At 41.0% G+C, this 26,294-nt stretch overlaps 1 protein-coding gene across 1 annotated transcript in view; it reads left to right on the top strand.

Moving 5' to 3' along the window:
• LOC307184640 (semaphorin-5A-like) overlaps positions 1-25,749 on the top strand; it is a 284,063-nt gene extending 258,314 nt beyond the window's left edge. The window contains exon 6 of the mRNA XM_079918269.1: positions 25,650-25,749. Coding sequence (XP_079774395.1) covers positions 25,650-25,694 — 45 coding nt within the window. The 3' untranslated portion in view covers positions 25,695-25,749. The remainder of the gene's footprint in view (positions 1-25,649) is intronic.
• The last annotated feature ends 545 nt before the right edge of the window (positions 25,750-26,294 follow it).

Below are 26,294 nucleotides of genomic sequence, written 5' to 3'. Positions count from 1 at the left end.
GCCTCTTTGATAGCCTCATCCACCAGAGAGCAGACAGCAGAAGCAAGAAGAACTACAATCCTGCAGCCAATAGAACAAAAACTACATTCAAGAAAGATAGACAAGATGAAGAGGCAGAGGGCTATGTACCAGGTGAAGGAACAAGATAAACCCCCAGAAAAACAACTAAATGAAATGGAGGTAGGCAACTTTCCAGAAAAAGAATTCAGAATAATGATAGTGAAGATGATCCCAGACCTCGGAAAAAGAATGGGGGCAAAGATCAAGAAGATGCAAGAAATGTTTAACAAAGACCTAGAAGAATTACAGAACAAACAAACAGAGATGAACAATACAATAACGGAAATGAAAAATACACTAGAAGGAATAAATAGCAGAATAACTGAGGCAAAAGAACTGATAAGTGACCTGGAAAACAGAATGGTGGAATTCACTACTGTGGAACAGAATAAAGAAAAGAGAATGAAAAGAAATGAAGACAGCCTAAGAGACCTCTGGGACAACATTAAATACAACAACATTCACATTATAGAGGTCCCAGAAGGAGAAGAGAGAGAAAAAGGCCCTGAGAAAATATTTGAAGAGATTATAGTTGAAAACTTCCCTAACATGGGAAAGGAAATAGCCACCCAAGTCCAGGAAGTGCAGAGAGTCCCAGGCAGGATAAACCCAAGGAGAAACATGCCAAGACACATAGTAATCAAACTGACAAAAATTAAAGACAAAGAAAACTTATTGAAAGCAGCAAGGGAAAAATGACAAATAACATACAAGGGAAATTCCATAAGGTTAACAGCTGATTTCTCAGCAGAAACTCTACAAGTCAGAAGGGAGTGGCATGATATATTTAAAGTGATGAAAGGGAAGAACCTACAACAAAGGTTACTCTACCTGGCAAGGATCTCATTCAGATTCGATGGAGAAATCAAAAGCTTTACAGACAAGCAAAAGCTAAGAGAATTCAGCACCACCAAACCAGCCCTAACAAATGCTAAAGGAACTTCTCTAAGTGGGAAACACAAGAGAAGAAAATGACCTACAAAAAAGAAACCCAGAAAGAACAATTAAGAAAATGGTCATAGGAACATGCACATCGATAATTACCTTAAACATGAATGCATTAAATGCTCCAACCGAAAGACACAAGTTTGCTGTATGGATACAAAAACAAGACCCGTCTATATGCTGTCTACAAGAGACCCACTTCAGACCTAGGGACACATACAGACTGAAAGTGAGGGGATGGAAAAAGATATTCCATGCAAATGGAAATCAAAAGAAAGCTGTAGTAGCAATACTCATATCAGATAACTTCATCAGATAGACTTTAAAATAAAAAATATTACAAGACACAAGGAAGGACACTACATAATGATTAACTGATCAGTCCATGAAGAAAATAACAATTATAAATATATATGCACCCAACATAGGAGCACCTCAATACATAAGGCAACTGTTAACAGCTATAAAAGACGAAATCAACAGTAACACAAAAATAGTGGGGGACTTTTAACACCTCACTTACACCAATAGACAGATCATCCAAAATGAAAATTAATAAGGAAACACAAGCTTTAAATGACACAATAGACCACAGAGATTTAACTGATATTTATAGGACATTCTGTCAAAAAACAGCAGATTACACTTTCTTTTCAAGTGCACATGGAATATTCTCCAGGACAGATCACATCTTGGGTCACAAATCAAGCCTCAGTAAATTTAAGAAAACTGAAATCATATCAAGCATCTTTTCTCACTACAACACTACAAGATTAGAAATCAATTATAGGGAAAAGAACATAAAAAACACAAACACATGGAGGTTAAAAAATATGTTACTAAAAAACCAAGAGATCAATGAAGAAATCAAAGAGGAAATCAAAAAATACCTAGACACAAATGACAACAAAATCACAATGATCCAAAACCTATGGGATGCAGCAAAAGCAGTTCTAAGAGGGAAGTTTATAGCAATACAATCCTACCTCAAGAAACAAGAAACATCTCAAATAAACAATCTAATCTGACACCTAAAGCAATTAGAGACAGAAGAACAAAAAAACCCCTAAAGTTAGCAAAAGGAAAGGAATCATAAAGATCAGATCAGAAATAAATGAAAAAGAAAAGAAGGAAAAAATAGCAAAGATCAATAAAACTAAAAGCTCGTTCTTTGAGAAGATAAACAAAATTGATAAACTATTAGCCAGACTCATCAAGAAAAATAGGGAGAAGACTCAAATCAATAAAATTAGAAAAAATACAGAAGAAGTAACAACTGACACTGCAGAGACACAAAGGATCATAAGAGATTACTACAAGCAAGTATATGCCAATAAAATGGACAACCTGGAAGAAATGGACACATTCTTAGGAAAGCACAACCTCTGAGACTGAATCAGGAAGAAATAGAAAATATGAACAGACCAATCATAAGCACTGAAATTGAGACTGAGATTAAAAATCTTACAACAAACAAAGGCCCAGGACCAGATGGCTTCACAGGCAAATTCTGTCAAACATTTAGAGAAAAGCTAACACCTATCCTTCTCAAACTCTTCCAAAATATAACAGAGGGAGAAACACTCCCAAACTCATTCTATGAGGCCACCATCACCCTGATAACAAAACCAGACAAAGATATAACAAGGAAAGAAAGCTAGAGGCCATTATCACTGATGAACATAGATGCAAAAATCCTTAACAAAATACTAGCAAACAGAATCCAACAGCACATTTAAAGAATCATACACCATGATCAAGTTGGTTTTATCCCAGGAATGCAAGGATTCTTCAATATATGCAAATCAATCAATGCGATAAACCATATTAACAAATTGAAGGAGAAAAACCATATGATTATCTCAATAGATGCAGAGAAAGCTTTTGACAAAATTCAACACCGATTTATGATAAAAACTCTCCAGAAAGTGGGCATAGAGGGAACTTACCTCAACATAATAAAGACCATATACAACAAACCCACAGCAAACATCATTCTCAATGGTGAAAAACTGAAATAATTTCCTTTAAGATCAGGAACAGGACAAGGATATCCATTCTTGCCACTATTATTCAACATAGTTTTGGAAGTCCTACCAAGGCAATTAGAGAAGAAAAAGAAATAAAAGGAATACTAAGTGGAAAAGAAGAAGTAAAACTGTCATGGTTTGCAGATGATATGATACTATACATAGAGAATGCTAAAGATGCCACCAGAAAACTACTAGAGCTAATCAATGAATTTAGTAAAGTTGAAGGATACAAAATTAATGCAAAGAAATCTCTTGAATTCCTATACACTAATGATGAAAAACCAGAAAGAGAAATTAAGGAAGCACGCCCATTTATCATTGCAACAAAAAGAATAAAATACCTAGAAATAAACCTATCTAGGGAGACAAAAGACCTGTATGCAGAAAACTATAAGGCACTGATGAAACAAATTAAAGATGATACCAACAGATAGAGAGATATACCATGTTCTTGGATTGGAAGAATCAATATTGTGAAAATGACTCTACTACTCAAAGTAATCTACAGATTCAATGCAATCCCTATCAAATTACCAATGGCATTTTTTACGGAACTAGAACAAAAAATCTTAAAATTTGTATGGAGACAAAAAAAACCCCGAATAGCCAAAGCAGTCTTGAGGGAAAAAAACGGAGCTGGAGGAACCAGATTCCCTGACTTCAGACTATACTACAAAGCTACAGTAATCAAGACAATATGGTACTGGCACAAAAACAGAAAGATAGATCAATGGAACAGGATAGAGAGCCCAGAGTTAATCCCACCCACCTATGGTCAACTAATCTATGACAAAGGAGGCAAAGATATACAATGGAGAAAAGACAGTTTCTTCAATAAGTGGTGATGGGAAAACTGGACAGCTACACGTAAAATATTGTATTTAGTACACTCCCCAATGCCATACACAAAAATAAACTCAAAATGGATTAGAGACCTAAATATAAGACGGGACACTATAAAACTCTTAGAGGAAAACATAGGCAGAACACTCTATGACATAAATCACAGTAAGATCTTTTTTGATTCACCTCCTACAGTAACGGAAATAAAAACAAAAATAAACAAATGTGTCCTAATGAAACTTAAAAGCTTTACAAAGCAAAGGAAACTACAAACAAGATGAAAAGAAAACCCTCAGAATGGTAGAAATATTTGCAAACAAATCAGCCAACAAAGGATTAATTCACCAAAATATATAAACAGCTCATGCAGCTCAATATTAAAAACTAAACAACCCAATCCAAAAATGGGCAGAAGACGTAAATGGACGTTTCTCCAAAGAAGACATACAGATGGCCAAGAAGCACATGAAAAGCTGCTCAACATCACTAATTATTAGAGAAATGCAAATCAAAACTACAATGAGGTATCACCTCACACCAGTTAGAATGCACATCATCAGAAAATCTACAAACAACAAATGCTGGAGAGGGTGTGGAGAAAAGGGAACACTCTTGCACCATTGGTGGCAATGTAAATTGATATAGCCACTATGCAGAACAGTATGGAAGTTCCTTAAAAAACTAAAAATAGAATTACCATATGACCCAGCAATCCCACTACTGGGCATATACCCAGAGAAAACCATAATTTAAAAAGACACAGGCACCCCAATGTTCATTGCAGCACTATTTACAATAGCCAGGTCATGGAAGCAACCAAAATGCCCATCGACAGACAAATGCATAAAGAAGATGTAGTACGTATATACAATGGAATATTACTCAGCCATAAAAAGGAACGAAATTGGGTCATTTGTAGAGATATGGATGGATGTAGAGACTGTCATACAGAGTGAAGTAAGTCAGAAAGAGAAAAAAAAATATCGTATATTAATGCATATATGTGGAACCCAGAAAAATGGTACAGATGAACCGGTTTGCAGGCAGGGCAGAAATAGAGACACAGATGTAGAGAAAAAAATTTATGGACACCAAGGGGGGAAAGTGGCGGGGGGTGTGTGTGCGGTGGTGGTGGTGTGATGAATTAGGAGATTGAGATTGCCTTACATACACTAATATGTATAAAATGGATAACTAATAAGAACCTGTTGTATAAAAAAGTAAATAAAATTCTTAAATTCATAAAAAAAGAAAAAAGAATTATGCTAAATCTACTCTGCCTGTGTCCTATGAATGCAGCAACAAATCGTAGTGGATAGTACATCTGTTTATAACATGGTTACTGAATATTTAAAGCCCACTGCTGAGACCTACTGATCAGAAAAATAAAGATTCCTTTCAAAATATTACTGATCATTGACAATGTACCTGGTCACCGAAGAGCTCTAATGGAGATGTACAATGAGATGAATCTTGCTTTCATGCCTGCCAACACAACGTTCATTGGGTAGCCCATGGATCAAAAAGGAATTTTGACATTCAAGTATTAATTAAGAAATACATTCCATAAGGCTATAGCTGGTGGAGATAGTGATTCTTCGGTCTGATCTGGGCACACTAAGTTGAAAACCTTCTGCAAAGAACTCAACATTGTAGATGCCATTAAGAACGTTCATGATTCACAGGAAAAGTTTCAAGTATCAACATGAACAGGAGTTTGGAAGAAGTTGCTTCTAATCCTCATGGGTGATTTTGAGGGGTTCAAAACTTCAGTGGGGGAAGTAACTGCAGATGTTGTACAAACAGCAAGAGAACTAAGATTAGAAGTGGAGCCTGAAGATGTGACTGAATTGCTGCAATCTCATGATAAAACTTTAACCAATGAGGAGTCGCTTCTTATGGGGAAGAGCAAAGAAAGTTGCTTCTTGAGATCGAATCTACTCCTGGTAAAGATGCTACTGTATTAAGATGGTTGAATAGACAAAAAGGAGTCAGAATATTATGTAAACTTAGTTCATACAGCAGTAGCAGGGTTTGAGAGGATTAACTTCAATTTTGAAAGAATTTTTACTCTGAATAAAAGGCTATCAAGTAAAATTGTGTGCTACAGAGAAATTGTTTATGAAAGGAAGAGCCAATCAATGAGGCAAACTCCGCTGTTGTCTTATTTTAAAATATTCCCACGGCCACCCCACCTTCAGCAACCACCACCCTGATCAGCCAGCAGCCATCAACATCGAGCTAAAACCCTTGGACAATGGTTAGCATATTTTAGCAATAAAGTAATTTTTAATTAAGGTATGTACATTTTTAGATATAATGCTATTGCACACTCAATAGACTACAATATGGTGTAAATATAACTTTTTTGCACGGGAAAAACAAAAATTTGTGTTATTCACTTTATTGCAATATTCACTCTATTGGGGTGATCTGGAACAGAACCCACAATATCTCCAAAGTCTGCCTGTATTTCTCATTTGCTTTTGTAGAATAAACTCCATTGTTATTCTGTTTGCAAATTTTGCTTTCAGTAGGTACAATTAATTAAAACCTAAATCTTTCTGGCTCTCCATTTTGTGAATATTGTGTTTAAAGTTTTTCAACTAATTTTGAAGAAGAGGCAAAAAAAATTTAGAGCACTTATTTAAAAATCTTACAAACAAGATGTAACCATATTTATTTCATCATGATTAGGAATATGCATTAATTTACGGCTCCTGAAACTGTAAATAATTTTTTAAATAAATTCTCCAAAATATACTTAACCAGTCTTAAGTTATGCTTGTGCCACGTGTTTTACCAACTCTAAGTGACTGCTTTGGATGAAGGTATATGATAATGGAGAAGAAAGAATCATCAAAAGCAGGAAAACACAAAGCCTGTTTCGGGAGGCAGGAACAGCCCATGTGGTCTCAGGACTAAGTCGCAGTACGTATCCCTAGAGGAGCCCGGTCTTTAAGGTGGGGTGCAGACAGACTGCGGGGGATTTTCCGTGTGAGGTCCATGAGTTTGTGGCCAATTATGGAACCACTGGACGTTTTGATGAATAGAACCTCATTCACTCGCTCATTCATTCACTCAACAATCGTTTGCCGGCCGCCTCTCCATCAACATAATGGTGGAGACAAACGGGAGAAAGTCATGGCTCCCGCCCTCGTGAAACTCTGAGTCCCCAAAAGGAGACCAGACAGGTGGGCAAATAATGAAAGTCCCGTGAGTTAAGGATTAATAAGGAACCGGGAACAGGAGCCCAAGGTGGGTGGGATGAGTTCGCCGGAGCTCATCCTTGACCCCTGGGAATAAGAGCAGGGAGCATTCTGTGGGCCACCCGGTCCCCACAGTTCCAGGCCCGTGGACTCACCCCAGTGACCTCGGCCTCAGATGAGGATGCACAAAGAGGGCGGGAACCTGCCCAGGTGCACACAGCCCATCCGCGGTGTAGGTGGAATCCGTACCGCACGTGAATGCACGTGGTAGACCCCAGAGCCCACTGTGTGCATTCTGATTTTCATTCGATATGAAATTTCAGGTAAACTGCAGACATTTAACTCATGTTTATATGGAGTGTTTAGATTCTGCAGTGTTAGAGAGGAAATGGTAGAGCTCTTTGACCATTCTTTCAGCTACATATCCTAGAGCAGAGGTCAACAATTCTTTGAGGAAGATATTAAAGAAGGAAAAAGATTGTCAAAGAGTAGGTGTAGAATTTCCCCCCAATCCTCAATGACTCTTTTGTTTCTACTGTACTGTTTTGAAAGAACTGAAATTCAAAGCTATTGGAATGATGAAAGTAGTTTGGTTTTAACCAAATGTCTTATTATTTCTGTCTGTCTGAGCTATCTACCGTTCCTTAGTGGCACATACATTTATGGTAGAGGAAGGAAGCTTGCGGGTCACGAAGAGGTCATAGCGCTTCCAAAAATGCAAGCAGCTCCACTGCTTCCACCTAAAACTGGTCCCAGGGCAGAGGGATGGGGGTGGGTGCTGCATCAGAGGGGCGAACACGGAGCTGAGGGTCCTGGAGGAGACTTTGGGGCTTACAGAACGCTTGCTCCCGAGTTATCCTGTTTGTTCCTCATGAGAGTCCCATGAGGTACAGGACTGCATCATCTCCATGTGCAGATGTGGACGCAGGGATTCTGAAGGACTGGCCTCCTTGCCCAGGGTAGTGTTGCTCTCTCAGGGGCACGGGGATGGGAGACGGGCTGTGGAGAGGAACCCCTGAGAAGGACGCAGCCCAGGGATAGTGCTGGGGAGCAGGTCTGCCTCTGACATGGGTGCACCCACACCGCCACTGCCACTCAAGGCCTGCTGGTTGGAAAAACACCTGCATTTTTAGATACCAATTAGATTCTCTAATTACAAGAGTTTTTAATTGAGGGGGGTTGTTTGTTTGTTTTTTCAAAATTACATGTAGTTGTCCTGTACTAAATTACAGCTATAAAGAGTTTCCAGTTTCAGCAACAAATTGGACCCAAGTACAATGCTGAAAGGCCAACCTCTGTTTGAATAACTCTGCAAATATAAAGTCTCCATGATAGAGTATCATATAATTGGCGTCAAGGGAAATAGTAGATTGCAATAACTTTGGGATATGTTCTTTTTAAAATTGCTTTCTATTGTGAATATTTCTATTAACTTGGTCAAGTTTTCACTCCATTCAGGGTATTTCTGCCACCTGCACTATTCCTTGTTAAGCAGATGCAGAATCAAAACAGGCTGAAAAATATTGCAGGTATTGATGAGATACAACACATTTCTGTACACATTTACCCAGCCTTCAGTCATGTCTCAGGCAGGTTTTCTACAGCTGAGCAACTACTGCGTAGATTTTGGCAAACAGTGCCTTCCACTGTGGCAGGAAGACACATTTGTGAGCGTCCCCTCAGCGGAGTTTGGTAAACTTATTTCAAGGAATCTTTGATAGAAGTGTAGCAATTAATCTTTGAGTTGGGGTAATATTTGGAACATCTTTTGAGTATTGATTATGAAGAATCTTTTTCTGTGGAGATGTCTGAATTTAGATAACGCAGCAGCAAATCTCCTGTTTAATTAAATGGAAAGCTGTCATAGATGAAATGTTCATTAAACCTCAGCTTGCACTTCTGCTGGAACGATGAAAAACCAAAGGTCACCCCTGGTTTTCTCTACTTTGGGGACATCTTCAGCAGAGACCCAGGAATGTCCTCAGGTTTGTAAACAGCACTGTGGACATCTGGTCACCAGGAGGGGACAGGGGCTCTTCAGTCATCTCCCCTAGAGGAATGACTGGGTCTAGGGGATCAGTGTGGCAGGATGGCATGTGTTATGGGTTCAATTGTGTCCCCCCAAATATTCATATGTTGTATCCCTAGTACATCAGAAAGTGATCTTATTTGGAAATAGGAACATTGCAGATGTGATTAGTTAAGATTAAAGACATTAGGGTATCTCCTAATTCAACATGACTGGTGACTTATAATAAAGGGGAAATCTGGACACAGAGACAGACACAGTCACAGGGAAACACATGTGAAGAGGAAGGCGGAGATGGGGTGATGCTTCTACATGTCAAGGATCGCCAAGGATTCCCAGTAAAGCCCCAGAAGTCAGGAGAGAGAGTCATGGACCAGATTCTCTCTCATAGCCCTTGGAAGACACACTGCTGACACCTTCATCTTGGGCTTCTGGCTTTGAGAACTGTGAAATTAAATGTTTCTATTATTCAAGTAGCTCCCAGGTGTGTTAGCTCACTGGAAACATAGGGCTACCTATTATAAAGTGTCCTAACCGTATACAGAGAAGGAGCCTCTGGCATCTTTCAGGGAACTAAGAACTGAATTGTGTTTGGACTAGTTTGAACCAGGCCTGCATGACCCCTGAGAACAGTGGGATATTTGCTGGGATACGGAGAAGGACCACTTCTGCCTCTGTCTGCTCCTCTGGGATCACAGGATTCGCAGAGTTGGCACTGGAGGATTTCAACTGCCACGGCATCCTCTTTCCTTCTAGAAGTTTCATTCCAGGCTTATAAAGCATCTGTCATAAGTACTGGTGATTTTCCTTGTGTTTAAATTGGTCTTCCTGAAGGTTTCCTTTAGAGAGCTGAATTCCTGTTCTTCCAACGAATAGAAAGCCACATGTGTACCAGAACATTTTCTATCTTGAGAATCAATATTTCCCATTTCATTCTCAGCCATACTTCCCGACTCAGGACCTGTTCACAGAGCTGCCCCTTTGCCTTAGTAAAGTCTGTGCTTAGTGAAGATGTAGATTTGTCACCCTTTGGGGGCCTTGGTGGGGCAGGCCACATCAGAGATGGCTGGGACATAGCGCAAAGACCCGGCTGGTCAGGGCCTGGATGGGCAGCCAGGGAGGTCCTAGGAGCAGGCAGCTTGGAAAGACAGCCCAGGAGCCTGAGAGATGCCCCAGACAAAGGGGAGAATGTGTCCGTCTGACAGCAGGGACAAAGAGAGTGTGGCTGGTGTCCAGGGTCCTTTGACAGCAGTCCAGCAGAAAGGTGGAGAAACATCTACCAAAATGAACTAAGTCTCCAGGTCATAACTCCGACCTCTATGAAGAGAACAGCATGGGTCAAGCAGGGCTTCTGCAGAGAGCAACTGAATTTAAGGTTGAAGGCAGAGTGTAAGGGGGTGGTGATGGGGATGCTTTGGAGGGGACAGGGAGGGCTGTGATATTCTGTGGCATAGCTGGAGAAACACATTAGATAGTGGCCTAGTGACCAGACAAGAGAGACTAGCCCCAGCGGCCAGGGCATATGTGGTAACCAGGACGTACAGCAGGGCTGCCAAGTCTGAGCCAGTGAGCAGAGCCCTGGGCCCTGATGTCTCCTGGCTTAGGGTACCTGGTCCACATGCTGGGTGGCCTCTGTCTCCAGGTGCAAAGAGCTTGGCAGAGCCAAGCAGATCCCTACGCTTCCCCTTCTCACTCCCAGAGATCCAGCATCCCTGCAGGCCTTCCTTAACTGGTCCAGCACCTCACTATTGTTTTCTGTGGGAAATTGCTCAATCAGCCCAAATAGTTCCCAATTCAGGCCACTCATTAGAATCCCTTGGAGAACTTTAAAAAAAAAGAGAGGAAATGCTGATTCTCAGACCCCACTCCAGGACAAATAAATCAGAATCTCTGTTGAGATCCACTGAACAAATGCCCTCCTTTGAAATAATTTGCAAATTGTTCTCTATTCACAGAGTCAGGATCGTATTAGAGGAATGGTTACCCTCAACAACTGAAAACACGCACATTTATGAACGCCGAAGCACCTTATAAATCCCGTAGGGACGCTGCCTCCTGAGACTAGACTCGTATCTTCTCACTTATTTATCCCCACGTGCCCAGAATAGAACAGAGGGGCAACAGCTACTTCTGGATGAGTGAATAAAGAAACGCACCAAAGGCATATTTTATAAAACACAAGTTTTATGTGCTTATGTGAGTGTATACCCCTTCCATCCTGGTGGAAAGTGAGTGAAACCTCCTCCCCCAGACCAGGTGAAGGACAAGTGGGGGGACAGGTGTGGGGACATGCTGACCCATGCCATCTGCAGGTGTATGAGACAGAGGGGGTTCTCAGCCCAGGATGTGCAGCCATTGCAAACAGTTGCTGTTACTCTGAGTGTCGAGATACTGACCAGGGTTCTTGGCCTTCCCCAAGCCATAGAAATTGACTAGAGGCCAGACAAGAAATTCAGGCAAGGCTTTACTGGGGCTCCTACAGCTGCAGGAAGGAGTGAAAACAAGTAACAGTTTCCCTTGCTCACTTCCTGGGGGGCAGCAGTGGGTGCGAACTTGTTCCTTATATGGGGTGAGGGCAGGGGTGTGTCCAGGGGTCGGGCTGGATGGGTTGCTTAGGTGTTTGCCCACCCCTTTGTTGGTGCTGAGTGCTGGGGGTATACACAGTGCCCTGCCATTGCTCCCACCACTTTGCTTGTGCTCCCTGCTCTTCAGAAGTGGTAGTTGTTTTTGGTTTTTTTTTTTTTTTTGTCTTTTTGTATCTTTTGTCCAGAATTTGCCCCAATTTTGCAGCTCTAGGAGAAGTTTGTCCAGGTGCAAGCTCTGTAGCAGGGCAGCAAAGGGTCCCAGGTCCCAGCTTGTCTCAGAGAGAGCTCCAGTCACCACTCCCATAAATGCAAACCCCTGGTTTAGAGAGGAGCCGATGAGACTGTGGAGAGCTCGGAACTAGGACAGCTGCAGGAGTGGCGGCCATGCCAGGAGAGCAGCAGACAAGGGTGCCAGGGCCAGGGAGGCTCCTTCTTGTAAAAAACAAAAACAAAAGAATAATGCATATTCTCTCAGGACAGTGAGACTAGTGCACTAGTTTCCCAAAAGTGCTGTGACAAACTACTACAGACTTAGTGGCTTAAACAACACAGGCATTATCTTACAGTTCAGGAGTTCGGGAACCTCACACAGGTCTCATGGGACAGAAATCAAGGTTCTCGGGGCTGCGTTCCACCCTGCTGAGCCAGGTCTGATCCGTTTCATGGTGCAGTTCAGCTTCTAGAGGCTGCCACGCTCCTTGGCTCCTGGCTCCCTCCTCCACCTTCCTCAAGGCCAGCGATGGCTTGTCAAGTCCTTTTCATACCTTCTCACTGTGACCACCTTTTGTGGTCACGGTCTCCCCCACCCTCCTGTCTCCTACTCCCACTGTTATCGACCCTCATGTTGACACTGAGCCCACCCAGATAATCCAGGATAACCTCTCTGTCTTACTTCAGATAACTAGCAACCATAATCACATCTGTGACCTTAATCCCCTTTCTGCAATGTGACATAGTCGCAGGTTCCAGGGATTAGGATTTGGGCATCTTTGGGGGCCGTTGTTCTCCTAGCATAGTCAGCAGGTATATAGGGCAGGGCCCCATGACTAGGCAGAGACCCAGAAAAAGAAGAGCCCCCTTGCAATAGAGAAGGACAACTCTGACTTCATATGAGATCCGTTTCTGTTACTTTAACCTTTGTGCTCTGTTGCCTGTGCTTAGTCATGCTGGTTCTGCATCTTTTGTAAAAAAAATGTTGCCAGTAGCCTGAAATATACAGAATAGCTTATTCTCAGGGCTCTGACCTCTAAGAGTCCATTCTTATAGAGATAAAAAGTTGCAGAACAGAGAATCGCATTTGTCTTGTTGGAGGTTTACAGGAACATCGTCACCTGACATACCTGGACAGCTGCAGGAACAAAGGATTCCAAGGATTCCAAACTTCTTGACACCAAGAAGTTCCCAGCAACTAACCACGCCCCTCCCTCACCTGGCCTTTAAAAGTGCTTTGCTGAAACCCTTTGGAGACTCTGGGGCTTTTGGAGGCATGAGCCACTGGTCTCCTTGGAGGGCCCTGCAATAATCCTTTCTCTGACATTTCAGTGTTGTTTGGCCTCACTGTGTGTCTGGCACATGAACTTGCATTTGGCAACACCCTTAAATGGGCAGAAGCTTATGTGATGACACTGAGTGCAATTTTCTTTCTCTCCATCAGACCCTATGTTGGGCAGCGTCATCAGATTTTTTCCACCATCCTGGCAATAGAAGCCTTTGTTCTGGAACAGTCTCTCCTACTTTATCAATTACCAACTTCTCTGAGCTCTCAAAGTGCAGTCAAAGACAATAGTGTTTGCAAACATAGAGCTGGGTGAGCACTTATGAATCATGTAGAGAAGAAGGTGGTTCCAAGTTGAGAAGATGGTGGCAAAAACAGCTCAGAATGTCACGTGAATTAGAATTTGTTTCTTGCAATGCAAGTAACATAGACACCACACTGGCATTTTGTTACTCATGAAGTATCCAAATGTAGTGGTTTGGGGGCATCTTCTATGACAAGTAGGACAGCAAAGAACTACTGATACAACGTGACTTTACGTTCTCAAGATGAGAGATGTTACCAGCATTATTTCGCTGATGGAAAATGCACAGATCCTGCTGTTTGCTGGCAAAATAAAGGCATCGTATGAGGAAAGGGTGACCTGCACCGACCTTCAAAGCCCTCCTGTTGTTCTCTGCACCCTGGGCCCCTGGACCTCCTGTGCTGGGTGGAGAATGGTGTATCCGGAGGCCTCCTAACGAGCGATATTGATGACTTGGTGAAAGTACAGACGGTGCAGCTCAAAGGGCAGCCGGAGGCAGGCGAAGCGGGCGCGTGGACGGTTTGGGAAACTTGCTTCCAGGGTCAAAAGCCCCTCCCCTCCTCGCCCACACCTGCCTTCAGCCCCGGACCTCTCCTACTCACCACTTTCCTCTCAAAAGAAGTTTAAACTTTAAATCTTTCCTCTCAAAAGAAGTTTAAACACTCAGAGGCAAACAAACAAAAATAGACAAACACCTCGTTCCCATCCCACCATAAGTGGCTGCAAAATCAGCCCCCTTCCCTGGGCTGGAAGGTCGCCCTCCTGTGCCCAGGACATCTCCACGGGTCCTTCACAGCCCGGGTGCTCAAGAGGAGGAGCTCGCGGGGGCCAGCGTGCGCCCTGGGGTCGCCACGCCCCCCGCACACCCTGCTTCACGCAGCCCCGTCTGGGCGCCGCCGTCTCGCTCCGGGCCGGTCTTTGAATCATTAGCGCTCCTGGCGAAGGCATGCGGGGTCTCCAGGGCTCCCAGGGCTCCCAGGGCTCCCATTGCGCTGCACGGAACGCAGACTCTTCAGCCTGACTTGCAAATTCCCGCAGGAGGACTGTCCCTGTGGGCGCTCATCTACACAAGAGGTCAAAGTGCTTACACACACCCCATACCACACACCAAACACACACCACACACCACACACGTTCTATGGAAGGATGCAGTGAAAGGAGTGAGAAAAGACCAAGTTGACTTTTTACCATTGAACTATTCCACAGCCCTATAGTAATTTATTTTAGAGAGAGTGTTACTCACCAGTAATTATCACAAATTACACAGAAGAAAAAAAAAATAATAATTTTGATCAAAACCAGACATTTCATCCTTTCTAAACAAAGCATCTATTTCGTAATACCAAAAAATAATGAAATCTATTCAGGTATTTTTCCCTCCGCTGACTTAAAAAGACAAATGGCTTTTGTGATGGTAAATTTTCCCCTTTGAGATTGTAACGTGTCTCAGGGCATATAAATGCTGCTTCTGCTTTCTCTAAGTTCTATAAAAACATTACAAGGCACTCTCCTTTCCCCTGGAAATCAAACATTTTCATGCTTTCCCCAGGTAGGGATAAAAGAGAGCAGGCTTTGGAGAAGCAATTTCAGAGACATTTATCCTGACAGGGAGAACTGAAGATTATCGAGCTCTATGTTCAAATGTTCAAAGTTTTTCAAAGGTAGCGGCAACTCTGCAACCACAGGCCACAGACCTGTCACCTGCTATCGCTCAGAAGGTGACCAGGTGAACATTTGAAACAATACAGGAAAGGGGAGTTGTCCGTCTTTAAGTTGCAGGTAGGGGGACCCCTTCCAGGGCCCGAGAGCGGGCTCTTGTCTAACACTCGGAAATGAACTGAGGAGACACACGTACTGACAAGGCAAGACACCTTATTGGGAAGGGGAGCCCCGGCAGAGAGCAGCAGGATAAGGGAAGCCAGGAGAACCGCTCTCCACGTGGCTCGCAGTCTCGGGTTTTATGGTGATGGGGTAAGTTTCCGGGTTGTCTCTGGCCAATCATTCTGACTCAGGGTCCTTCCTGGTGGCATGCGCATCGGTCAGCCAAGATGGATTCCAGAGAGAAGGATCCTGGGAGGTTGCTAGGACATATGGGCTGGCGTTTCCTCTCTCCTTTTGACCTTTCCCGAATTCTTCTGCTTGGTGGTAGGTAGCTGGTTAGTTCCGAGTTCCTTACGAGGACCTCCTGTTGTAAGATAACTCGTGCAAGTAGTTACTATTGTGCCTGGCCAGGGCGGGCTTTGACTGACGGCCCCCAAGTCCTGGGCTCTCAAGATATGTCTTGACATCCCTTAGTGGCGATGGCCTTGTGCAACTACAGGGACTGCCTTTTCTAGGTCCAGGGGTCCCTGAGATATTTTGTTCATACAGAGCCTATGAAGCTCTTACAAAGCCAGTAATTCTCAAAGAGCAGAGTTATTCCTCCCTATATGGAGAGACAGAGACAGACACAGAGACAGAGAGACAGAGAAAGATGATAGATAGATAGATAGATAGATAGATAGATAGATAGAGCTAGATAGATAGATGATAGATACTGATACTCAGATATATATACATATGGGGCCCTTCCTACCTCTCATTTCACTGATCTAAACTCTGCCCTTTCCTGGCTCTCCAGTATAAAAAGACAAGTTTTTTATTCCTTAGGGGAAGGTACATTAGGACAAGTAACCATCAAAGAATCTGCATTTTTTGTGAGTTGCTCACTGTAGCTAAGAACATTTTTGATACTTATTTTTCTGATGAATCAAAACGTTTTCTCTAGAACATTAATTAACACAGAGAACTTTCTAGCCTTTATTATCTTCAGTTATTAGATGGAGACAAGACAGAGGTTTAGTAACTAAGATACCTGATACTCATCTCTCTCCAGGCCTCATTATATGGGCACACAGCTCTCCACAACGGTTTAGAACGTAATTATACCAACTTTATTTAAAGTGTATGCTACCCTTAGACTGTATCTAAATCTTTGTCATAAATAAGCCATTAGGTGACCCAAATGTTTTCTGGACTCCATCCTGGTAGAATTAGCCATTTGATGTTATGTTATTTTGTCTCTTATATACTTTTTAATATTCACGGAAAGCATGTTTATGTGTGTGCATGTGAAAGAGAGAGGTTGAAAGATGAGGAAATTGAGAGAGAGAGAGGGGGAGAGAGAGAGAGAGAGAGAGAGAGAGAGAGAGAGAGAGAGAGAGAGATCGGGATCTTGTCTGGATGGTCCTGGGTGCTCTGGATGAGACAGAGGACCATTTTTCTCACGAATTCATTTCTCTGCTTGGTTTACCTCGTGGTTTACACAGAAGGGGATGTTTTGCTGTTAGTGGAATGAGGAAGGAAGAGGGAAGTGCCTTTTGTATTTATTTTATTTTATTTTGTCTTGATTTTGTTGTGCAGGAATTATAGGAGAGAGAGGAGAAACATAAAGACCATAGAGGCAATGATCTGTTATCCATCAGATGCCTGCATGTCAAAATGAGAGGGAAATGAAAGTGAGTTAGCAGCCAGTGTAAGGAGCTACGCCAGCACATAGAAACAGGGTCTTCTCAGAGATGTTGTGGATTCTGGGCATTAGCCATGGACACACAGCATGTCCGTTTTTCATGGAGATGCCCCTTGACTCTGCTGCCACGCTGGTCCAGCTCTGTCTTCAAGCCAACCCAGCCACTCTGCTCCCAAGCAAAGGAGGTACTGCCCAAGACACACACAGAGGGTCCTCCTACTTAGATCCATGAGAATTTTTCCCTTAGAAGTGAAGTGGACAAAGTTCCCAGTAGCATCCCTCTGGCAAAGTATAATCATCAAATTCAAAGTTAAAAAACAAAGAATAGGTCAGGCTGGTTTGTTTGTTTTGAGCCCTTCTAATAGGTGCATTGTGGTATCGCATTGTGGTTTTAATTTGCGTTTCCCTTGTGACTAATGATGTTGAGCATCTTTTCTTTGTCATCCTTATATTTCCTTTGGTGAAAGATCTGTTCAAATGCTTTTCCCATTGTCTCATTGGGTTGTTTGCTTTCATATTGTAGATTTTTGAGAGTTCTTTTATATTCTGGGTATAAGTCTTTTGTCAGATACGTGATCTCCAGATATTATTCCTGGTCCATGGCTTGCCTTTTCATTCTCTTTAACACCTTAAATTACTTTAAACTTTTAAAATTGAAGTGTCACACATATACAGAAACTTACACCACTCATAATTGCGCAGCTCAATGAATTACAGTAAGTCCCCTACATACGAACCTTCAAGTTGTGAACTTTCAAAGATGAGAAAGTGTGTTCACAAGTCCAATCTCGCAAGTTAGTTCACGTGTCTGGTGTACATTTTCACGTGCGTGCATCCTCTACAAGTGGTTGTGCTTTTGTGTACTTTACAGTACCGTATAGAGTAGAGTCGTACAGTATCTTTATTTCAAGCCCAGAATGTCCTGAAGCAAGCGTAAAAGCAACGGTGATGTAGCTGGTACTGCTGAAGAACCGAAGAGATTCACAAAACAGGAAATGGCAAGGAGATTTTCTTTATTTGAGGAAGCACTGTTAGTTTTTGAGGCACAGGACCCAAACAAGAACGGTACACGAAGGTTGCAGCAGCCGTTCAGGATGCAATCCAGTGATACCTTGTCATCTACGATGAGAAAAACGAGCTGCTACCCAGACATCACTGGATCGTATTTTCAAGAGGGTAGATAGAACTGAATCCAGCAAGGCACCAGAACCTGTGCTGTCAATGTCAGGCGTGAGTGAAATTGCAGCTTGCCCTCCGTCTCCTATTGCTGAGGATCCTTCAGCTCTACCCTCTCCCATCTCCTCTCCCTCCTCCAGTCAGTAACTCTTCTTGCCTGTTCACCAGATGCCAGCCCCTGGATGCCAGCTGTTGCACTGTACTACTGTACTTTTCAAGGTACTGTACTGTAAGATTAAACATGTTTACTTTATTTTTTGTTTTTTATGTATTATTTGTGTGAAAAGTATTATAAATCTGTTACAGTACAGTACTATGTAGCAGTCTGTGTTAGTTGGGTACCTAGGCTAACTGTGTTAGACTTACAAACAACTTGGACTTACAAACACACTCTCAGAACAGAACTCGTTCATATGTGGGGACTTAACCATACGGCAAAGCGATCTCTCCCACATCCCCAGGTTAAGAGCAGAGCTGTGCTGGCACCGTGTCCCCTGCATGCTCTTCCTGGTCAGCGTCTTCTCTCTCCCTCCTTAGGTAACCACCGTCCTGCCTGCTGAGATCACCCTCTAATTTTCCCTCCTTTTGAGCTTTGACACATGTTTTGTGTTAGTCTTTTGTCTGAGACCTGGCCACTGGTTTGTGTACAGAAAGGATGGAAGCCAGTTCCAGATTTGGCTCAGGACAAGTCCCCTGTGTTCCTCCAGGCATTTTCCTCCCTCTTCTGCACCCAAGTTGCAGAGGACCCAACAGAGGACCTGGAGGCCTTGGGGGAGGTCTGGGGCCCTAAGTCCCAGCAGGGAGGATCACCAGCCCCATAACCACACGGGATGGCTTTGGGGTTGAGAAGTGAGTTCTATTGTTAAACCCGAGAGCTGGGAGCTGTTCGCACAGCGCTGAGCCTCTCCTGGTAACACTAACATGATGTCTTGCAATAATATAATATTATCAGGGGGCTTATATTTGTGATTTGTATTACTTTCTGATAATTTTCTTAAAGTATTATACATTTTCTGTATTCTTCATCTAATTTTCATCAATTTTTATTTTCAAATGAGGAGATTCTGAAAACTGTAAATCAATTAGGGCCTGAAAAAATTTAAAAGAGAAAATGTGACTATTCTTGTAGCTCAAAATGAAGCATTATTTCAAGCTATAGGAGCACCGATGGCTCTCCAGCCACTGGGCAGGTTATCTTTTAGTCCCACCTTCTCTCTCTGGCCATTGCTTCACCTGGTGGTCTGGCAGCTCCTGGTTCAGTTGCCTTGTGTACCCCTTGCCTCCTGCCCTGGGGTCTCCAGCACTAGATGAGCTCTCATGCAAGGTGAGCAGAGATGAGCCACCTAGCTCGGGCCATCAGACCCAGCAGCCGACCACAGATACCTGAGCGTGCCCTGGATAAATCAAATAAATCCTTCAAAGAACCTCAGCTGAATCACTCACCCACAGAACCTACAAGTTAAATAAAGAGTTCTTTTAAGCCGCTACATTTTGGGTTTGCTTATCATGCAGGAAAAAATAACTGATACACAAATGCATCCTTTTCAATTCCCATCAATAAAAGGGATCAAAATTCATCCTCATTTAAACTGGGCAACTCCAGCCAAATATAATCACTGACTTCTCCCAGGCTAGGTTAATGCTACCATTTTTTCAACTACCTTCTCAGTAAAAATACAGACAATGACCTTGACTGCTATGACCTTGTATGGAGAGCCAGGCTGAGTCACTAGATTGAGCACATCATGCTGGCCAGACAGGGGGACAGGATGCCCTGTGTGCCCTACTAAGTCACATGCCAAACAGTGAGAGAAAAACACCAGACAATAACGGGGTTGCATGGTGATACATTCAGGGGCCAATTGTGTGTGACGCCTCGGGAAAACCTCTCTAATCAAAAGAGCTAGTTATTGCAGCTTGCAACAAGCTAAGACTCGACACGGCAGCTTTACAGAGGCTTTCGGGGCAGCAGATACCACATATTCATCAACTCTTCTTTTATGAACATTGCAGCCAGTTACGGCTTTAAAGACTCGGTGACAAAGTGACTTAATGTTGGTGCACATAGCTCTGAATGGTGTGAGTGTTAACCTGTAGCAAGTCCCCTCGCCACCAAGCATCACCGTCCCTCAGCTCACCTTTGATTTTGACGAAGGCCAGAGCAGGCGGTGTGATGCAAGTTCAGGCTCAGCTTGTGCCTACAGCCCCTCCCCTCAACTGTGCACACACTCTCCACCTCCACGCCACGTCCTTCTCTGATGGCACTTTGTCGGGTTGGCCCATGTGCAAACGCAGTTCAGAAGTTCCGGGACTGAAATCCCCTGGGAGCAAACTTCAGCTAATGATCCGTGGAGTCAAAAGAAAGTCACTTCAGCCTCTGTCCTTCAGACAGGCACTTATGGGGGCATCTCCACTTCTCAAGAGATTCCAATAGAAGTGAATTCCTACGGGAAGCAGCTAGGAAAAAGAAGACTACCGTGTTCTCAAAAGGTCCATTTTTCATGCACCTGTGTTGCATGTTCTTTACAGAAGAAACATAATACACAGGGAAATGGATCACTCCGAATGCTAGACGAATCACACATATTGTGATTTTTCTCGTGTATCGAGTCTTTTTTGAGGACCTACTGTGCTCAAGGCACCCATCTTGGCACAAGAGATACAATAATAAACAAAACAAACAAAAACCCCGCATCCAGCTAACAAAGGACGATATGCGATGTTTAGAAATCGAGCTTTTGGCTCAAGCCCTTCACTCAGAAAATGTCTTTTCATCAATCTAGGGTACGTTAGTTACATTAATTAGGGAAAGGGGTGGCCCACCTCACACTTTGCAGCTTTCAAATTCCAATGCAAAATAACAAGTCAGTTCCAAGGGGACATGTTTCTGTGATGTGTACGGCACACAACTTTCAAACGTCTTGAAACACTGAAAGGGCAACTGAGGGGGGAAATAGCATATTAACTCATTGTTGTGAATTTGTGTTTTGCGTAATTTTGTGCTTTTTCTTTTGGATTTACCAGAAAGGTGGGGGGGTGGATTTTCCTGAACACTATAAAATGTAATGCCTTTTTCATTTTTAAAATGGCTTTTATTATGAAAAATATAACCATACTCAAGAGCAGAGAGAATGTATTACTAACCCCCATGTATTTAACTACCAGCCTAACAGTGACTATTGTTGTGTTTGCTTCATCTACTCCCCCCGCTTCACTTCATTTCTAGAAATGAAATTTTTGGATGATACTCAGCATAGCATTGTCTTTAGGGATTATTTGCCAAGTTGCTCCTAAACTTGTTTCTACCTACTGAACCTTTCACAAATAACATGTAAGATTTATTTGTTCTGTATATCTTTGCCAAAATTTGTATCATCAGACTTTTTAACTTTGCTAATATGATGGATCTGAGCTAGCTCATCAGTGTGTTAAACTTTTTTTATTCTGATTTCTAGTGAGGATGAGTATTTTTTCATGTTAATAGAAATTAATGATGGCCTTTTGCAAATTAATTGCTTGTATCGTGGGCTTCTTTTCCATTGTTAAAGTTTTTATAAGTACTTGATACTAATCTTATATACTATTATTTATGTTGTAAGTATCTTCTCTCAGTCTGTGATTTTCTCTTTAATTCTGTCTATTGTATTCTTTTCATGGTTACTAGATTTAATTTTAAGAGTCACACTATTAAAATTTACCCTTAGTATGGGTGCCTTTTGTGTCACGATTTAAGATAGAATTCTCTTGTGGTTATATAGATAATCTTAGTTTTCCAGTAAAATGCTACACTTATTTCATATTTAGGACTTTGATATAGCTGAAGCTAATTTTAAGAATAGTATGAGGTATATAGACCCAATTTAATTTTTCCTGTGTTTGTACTGTGTCCTATGTACATAGTGGATTCACCCAATACCATCTATGAAGTATCAATATTTCTTCATTTATCCACAGATTCAAGATGCAATTTCTCTCATATACCAACTTTTCATCATAGATAGAATATTTCCAAACTTTTCTCCCTCTAATAATATATCTTTATAATATACTTGATAACTAGAAGCTTTCCTTCATCTCATGAATCTTAGAAAGAGCATGTTAAGGTCTGTAGGAAATTCTTTTAAGATTTCATTGGTTTTCATTTAATTTGCATATTCATTATACTTTATATAATGAATTTTATACATAATTTTGTGTATTCAATATGTTTCATTCAATTTTATATGGAGACAATTAGTAACGTTAAAATACTGAATCTTTCATCCATGGAAATGGTCTATGGCTCCCTTGATTTTCTTCAAGACTTCTAATACTTTATAAAACTACAATTTTTATCCATAAAAATCTTATACATGCTTGTATTCCCCTTTTCACTAAAGAATTTGGTAACTAGTCTAAATGTTTTATTTTTCAATTTATTTTTAATTTGGTAATTTCTGATGATAGAAATGTTATTTATTTTTCTATATTAATCATGCAGCTAGAAGTTACCACTTAAATCTATTTATCTTAATATTCCTTTTTAATTTTCTATGTAGCCAATTATATTTTCTGTAATTAATGAATATATTTATATCAATATATTTTTCTCATCTTATTAAACAGGCTAAGAACTTCAGGTACATTATAGAATAATAGAGATGGTTCTGACTTTAAATTTAATGAGAATAATTTTAATGTTTTAATGCTATGAATATTATTCACTTTAGTTTTTGGTAGTGTTACAACTTAAGAAGTTTTTTTTACTATTCTTAGTTTGTTAAGAAATGTAGCAATCTTGAATGGTTGCTGAATCTTATTTTTCTACATATTTTCAGATAATCTTGTATGTTTTCTCATTTGTTAATGTGAAAAATAACATTAAACTTTTTAAATGTTAAAACATTTTATAATTTCTAAAGAAAGCCTTAACTAATTACAATGTTTTATTTTACAAGAATTTCTAGATTTGTTTTTCTAATGTTATTTAGGATTTTTGCTTATGTTTATACATAAAAGTGGCCCATTGTTTTACTTTATTCTTGCTATCACGATGATAGCGACACCCCATAAGATGAGTTTGGTAACTTTTCCTATTTTTTCACATTGTTTATATAAGAATTATATGTTCCTAAATTGTATAAACATTCCTATGAAATTTTTCTTTTTATCCCCAGTATCAAAGGCATTTATCAAGATGGGTTAAAGAATTGTACAAGATGCAAATTCTTTATCTATTGAGATGCTCATATTTTTCCTTTAATTTGTTATTTACTAATTATGTTTTTTGATTCTTGATTGTTAAACCAAACTTGAATTCCTACCATAAACTTAATTCAGTTGTTAAGTCTTTATACTTTTTCTTTTAACTTGCTGACTTCACTTTGCTAATATTTTCTTTAGGATTTTGTTACTGACGTACATAGCAGATGTTGGCCCGTGGTTTTACTTCCAGCACTGTCTTTTTTCGTGTAGTATCAATATCTTAAAAATCTTTATTTGGTATCTTCTTCATGATGTAACAGAACCTTTCAATTGCTTACTTGCAAAATACGACTGATATTGGCCTTGGAACCCTTATTTTGTGGAACACCTCACAGGTTTAGGGAGCACACACTTTGCTGACAATGGTAAGAAGAGCTGTGGTCCCAGTGCGGTATCCAAACCTCTGCAGTGATACAATTTCTTGGGCATGCAGAGGGATGACTGAGCTTTAAGGGAGTCCGTTTCCAGATCCTCCAACCACATGAGCTCTTTCCTAAGCTTGATGTGCCTGGTGCCCTGTGGTTGGCTGTTTCTTTTCTCTCTCCTCCCCTTTCACAGTGGTGCTTCCCTCACCCTACTGAAGGAAGGCAAACTTCCCACTCATCCCATCTTCCTGTGATGCCTGGCTTTGAGGTGTGCAAACCTGCAGGCACCAAACCCAGGTGTGATTTATAATTTCCACATTTGAGGAAGAGTCCCATGAAAGTGAAAAAGAGAAACTTCAGGAAGAAATACTGACGTGTCAAACCGTATTTGGCCAGGTACACTAAGGCCCTGTCAGTCTAGCTATCTATCTGTGATTGGTCGATCTCTGTATCTATGCATCTGTGTATTTATCTATCTCTCCACCTATTTATCTATGATCTATCTATCCTCTACATTGAAAATAGAACTCAGAACTGATAAAGCTGTTGTATAGACATCTATTATCATGTTTATTAGAAATAAAACATAAATTCAGACTATTTTTTGGAAGGATATAAGTTTGATTTGGTGAACGTGAGAAAGAAGACTTCACGTCAATCTGTCTGTGCAGTGGACATTTTCCTTTAAAGAACGAGGTAAACTTGCAGCTCCAGTTTCACAGTTTGGTGAAAATAGATTTAATCCTCATATGCAGTACATAATACAATAAAAAACATATTCTTTACAGATATTTGAAAGTATGTTAACAAATTTTAGATGTTTATATAAAAATGTTTGAGTGGTCAGTAGTTTTTAAAAATTTGTTTAGAGGTTATGAAAACAAAAATGTTAAAGTGCTCTGGACTAAAAGATAATACAATTTCTTTACAAATGACAGAGGCCATACAAAAATTATACATTTAATTCTTTTCTGTGTTTTAATGCCAGAAATTTGTGCACTTAAGTTTGTTCACCTAGTTTTTGGCTTCGTAGAACCCTAAATGATGAAACTTTAGTGCCAACTGTGAATCAGAATTTTGCTCAGTCAGAGAGGCTAACTGTATTAGTCAGTGTTCTCCAGAGAGGAAACAGAACCAATAGGGTGTGCATGTGTGTGTTTGTGTGTGTGTGTGTGTGTGTGTGTGTGTGTGTGTGGAGAGAGACAGAGATAAACAGAGACAGAGAGAGACAAAGAGAGAGAGATTGAGACTGCTTTACTCAGTCTACCAATTTAAATGTTTATCTCAAGCAAAACACACCAAAAACACCCTCACAGAAACATCTACAATGATGCTTGACCAAATATCTGGGCACCACATGGCCCAGTCAAGTTAACACATACAACTAACCATCATACTAACTATATTATACATTGACACATTTTTATCACTGGGCATCAGGAAAAGCCCTGGGTAAACATCAGGATACCTGAGGTCTGGTTCCAGCTTCTTCATTTTTGAACTGGTGACTTTATGTAATTACTGAAGGTTTCTGAGCCTGGGTTTCTTCCTCTCTAAAAGGAATAAAATTGTTATCTTTTCTACCCCATGGAGGTGTTATATAGAGGTTCGGTGTAAATCCAAAATTGCTTTGTAAATTCTATTATGGAAACAATGATAGGTTGATCATTCAGGATCTGTACTAATGAGTTCACTATCTGTAGGTTAATACCCTACAGACAAGATAGTTTTGTCATGTTTTCAGACCACAAAACATTCCTTGTAACGAGCTAGTCAACCGATTGCCATTTTTTTTACATATTGCCAGTAATTCGTTTGCTTTGAATTTTCTTATTTTCTCTTTCTTTCTCAAGGTGAAGAGTGTTAATTTCCTTGGGAACAAATTTTCCACTCAGTGACTGCAGGATGAGATTCCTAAACATCTCAGTGTGGAGGCAAGAGGTTGTTCTTGGGTGCAGTTCAGGTAACAGATGATTCTGGAGTCTCAAATCTTCACAAAGTTCCATCAACACAGGTGCCCTCTGAATCCAGAATCTATTTTTCACGTAATTTCTCCAATAAGTTAGTTTTGTTTCCTTGGAAGCAGGACAGTGTGCATGAGGGACAAGAGCTGGGCAGTACTGGTGCTGATTCATATGAAAAGGCAGCAACGGAGAGATGCCCTGTGACCACCGGGACAATCATTACCCTCTGTATGTAACACCATTACCCATCGGCGTTAAAAACAGAGTGGGGAACATTTTCTATATAACATTTGTTTTCTTATTTGTGCCTTGTGTTGTTTGTACCTTGAACTCAACAAAATCTTTCTTCATGAGTTCATTCACTTTGTGTGGCTTTCGTGAGCTCTGTGTTAATGTCACAGTCAAAACATCACTCACTGCTTTGAACAGTGAGGGGTAAAGGTGGAAAATAATTAGTATCTATTTTCGGTCTTGAGGTCTATCAGTGTCAAGAGGAAAGAGAGGGGAGCAGAAATACAGTAATGAGGAAAGGAC

The sequence above is a fragment of the Stenella coeruleoalba genome, assembly GCF_951394435.1.
Source record: "Stenella coeruleoalba genome assembly, chromosome: 3".
In the NCBI taxonomy this organism is placed as follows: domain Eukaryota; kingdom Metazoa; phylum Chordata; class Mammalia; order Artiodactyla; family Delphinidae; genus Stenella; species Stenella coeruleoalba.
The sequence above is the reverse complement of the archived record's forward strand: the minus strand, read 5'-3'. Positions and strand labels throughout refer to the sequence as shown.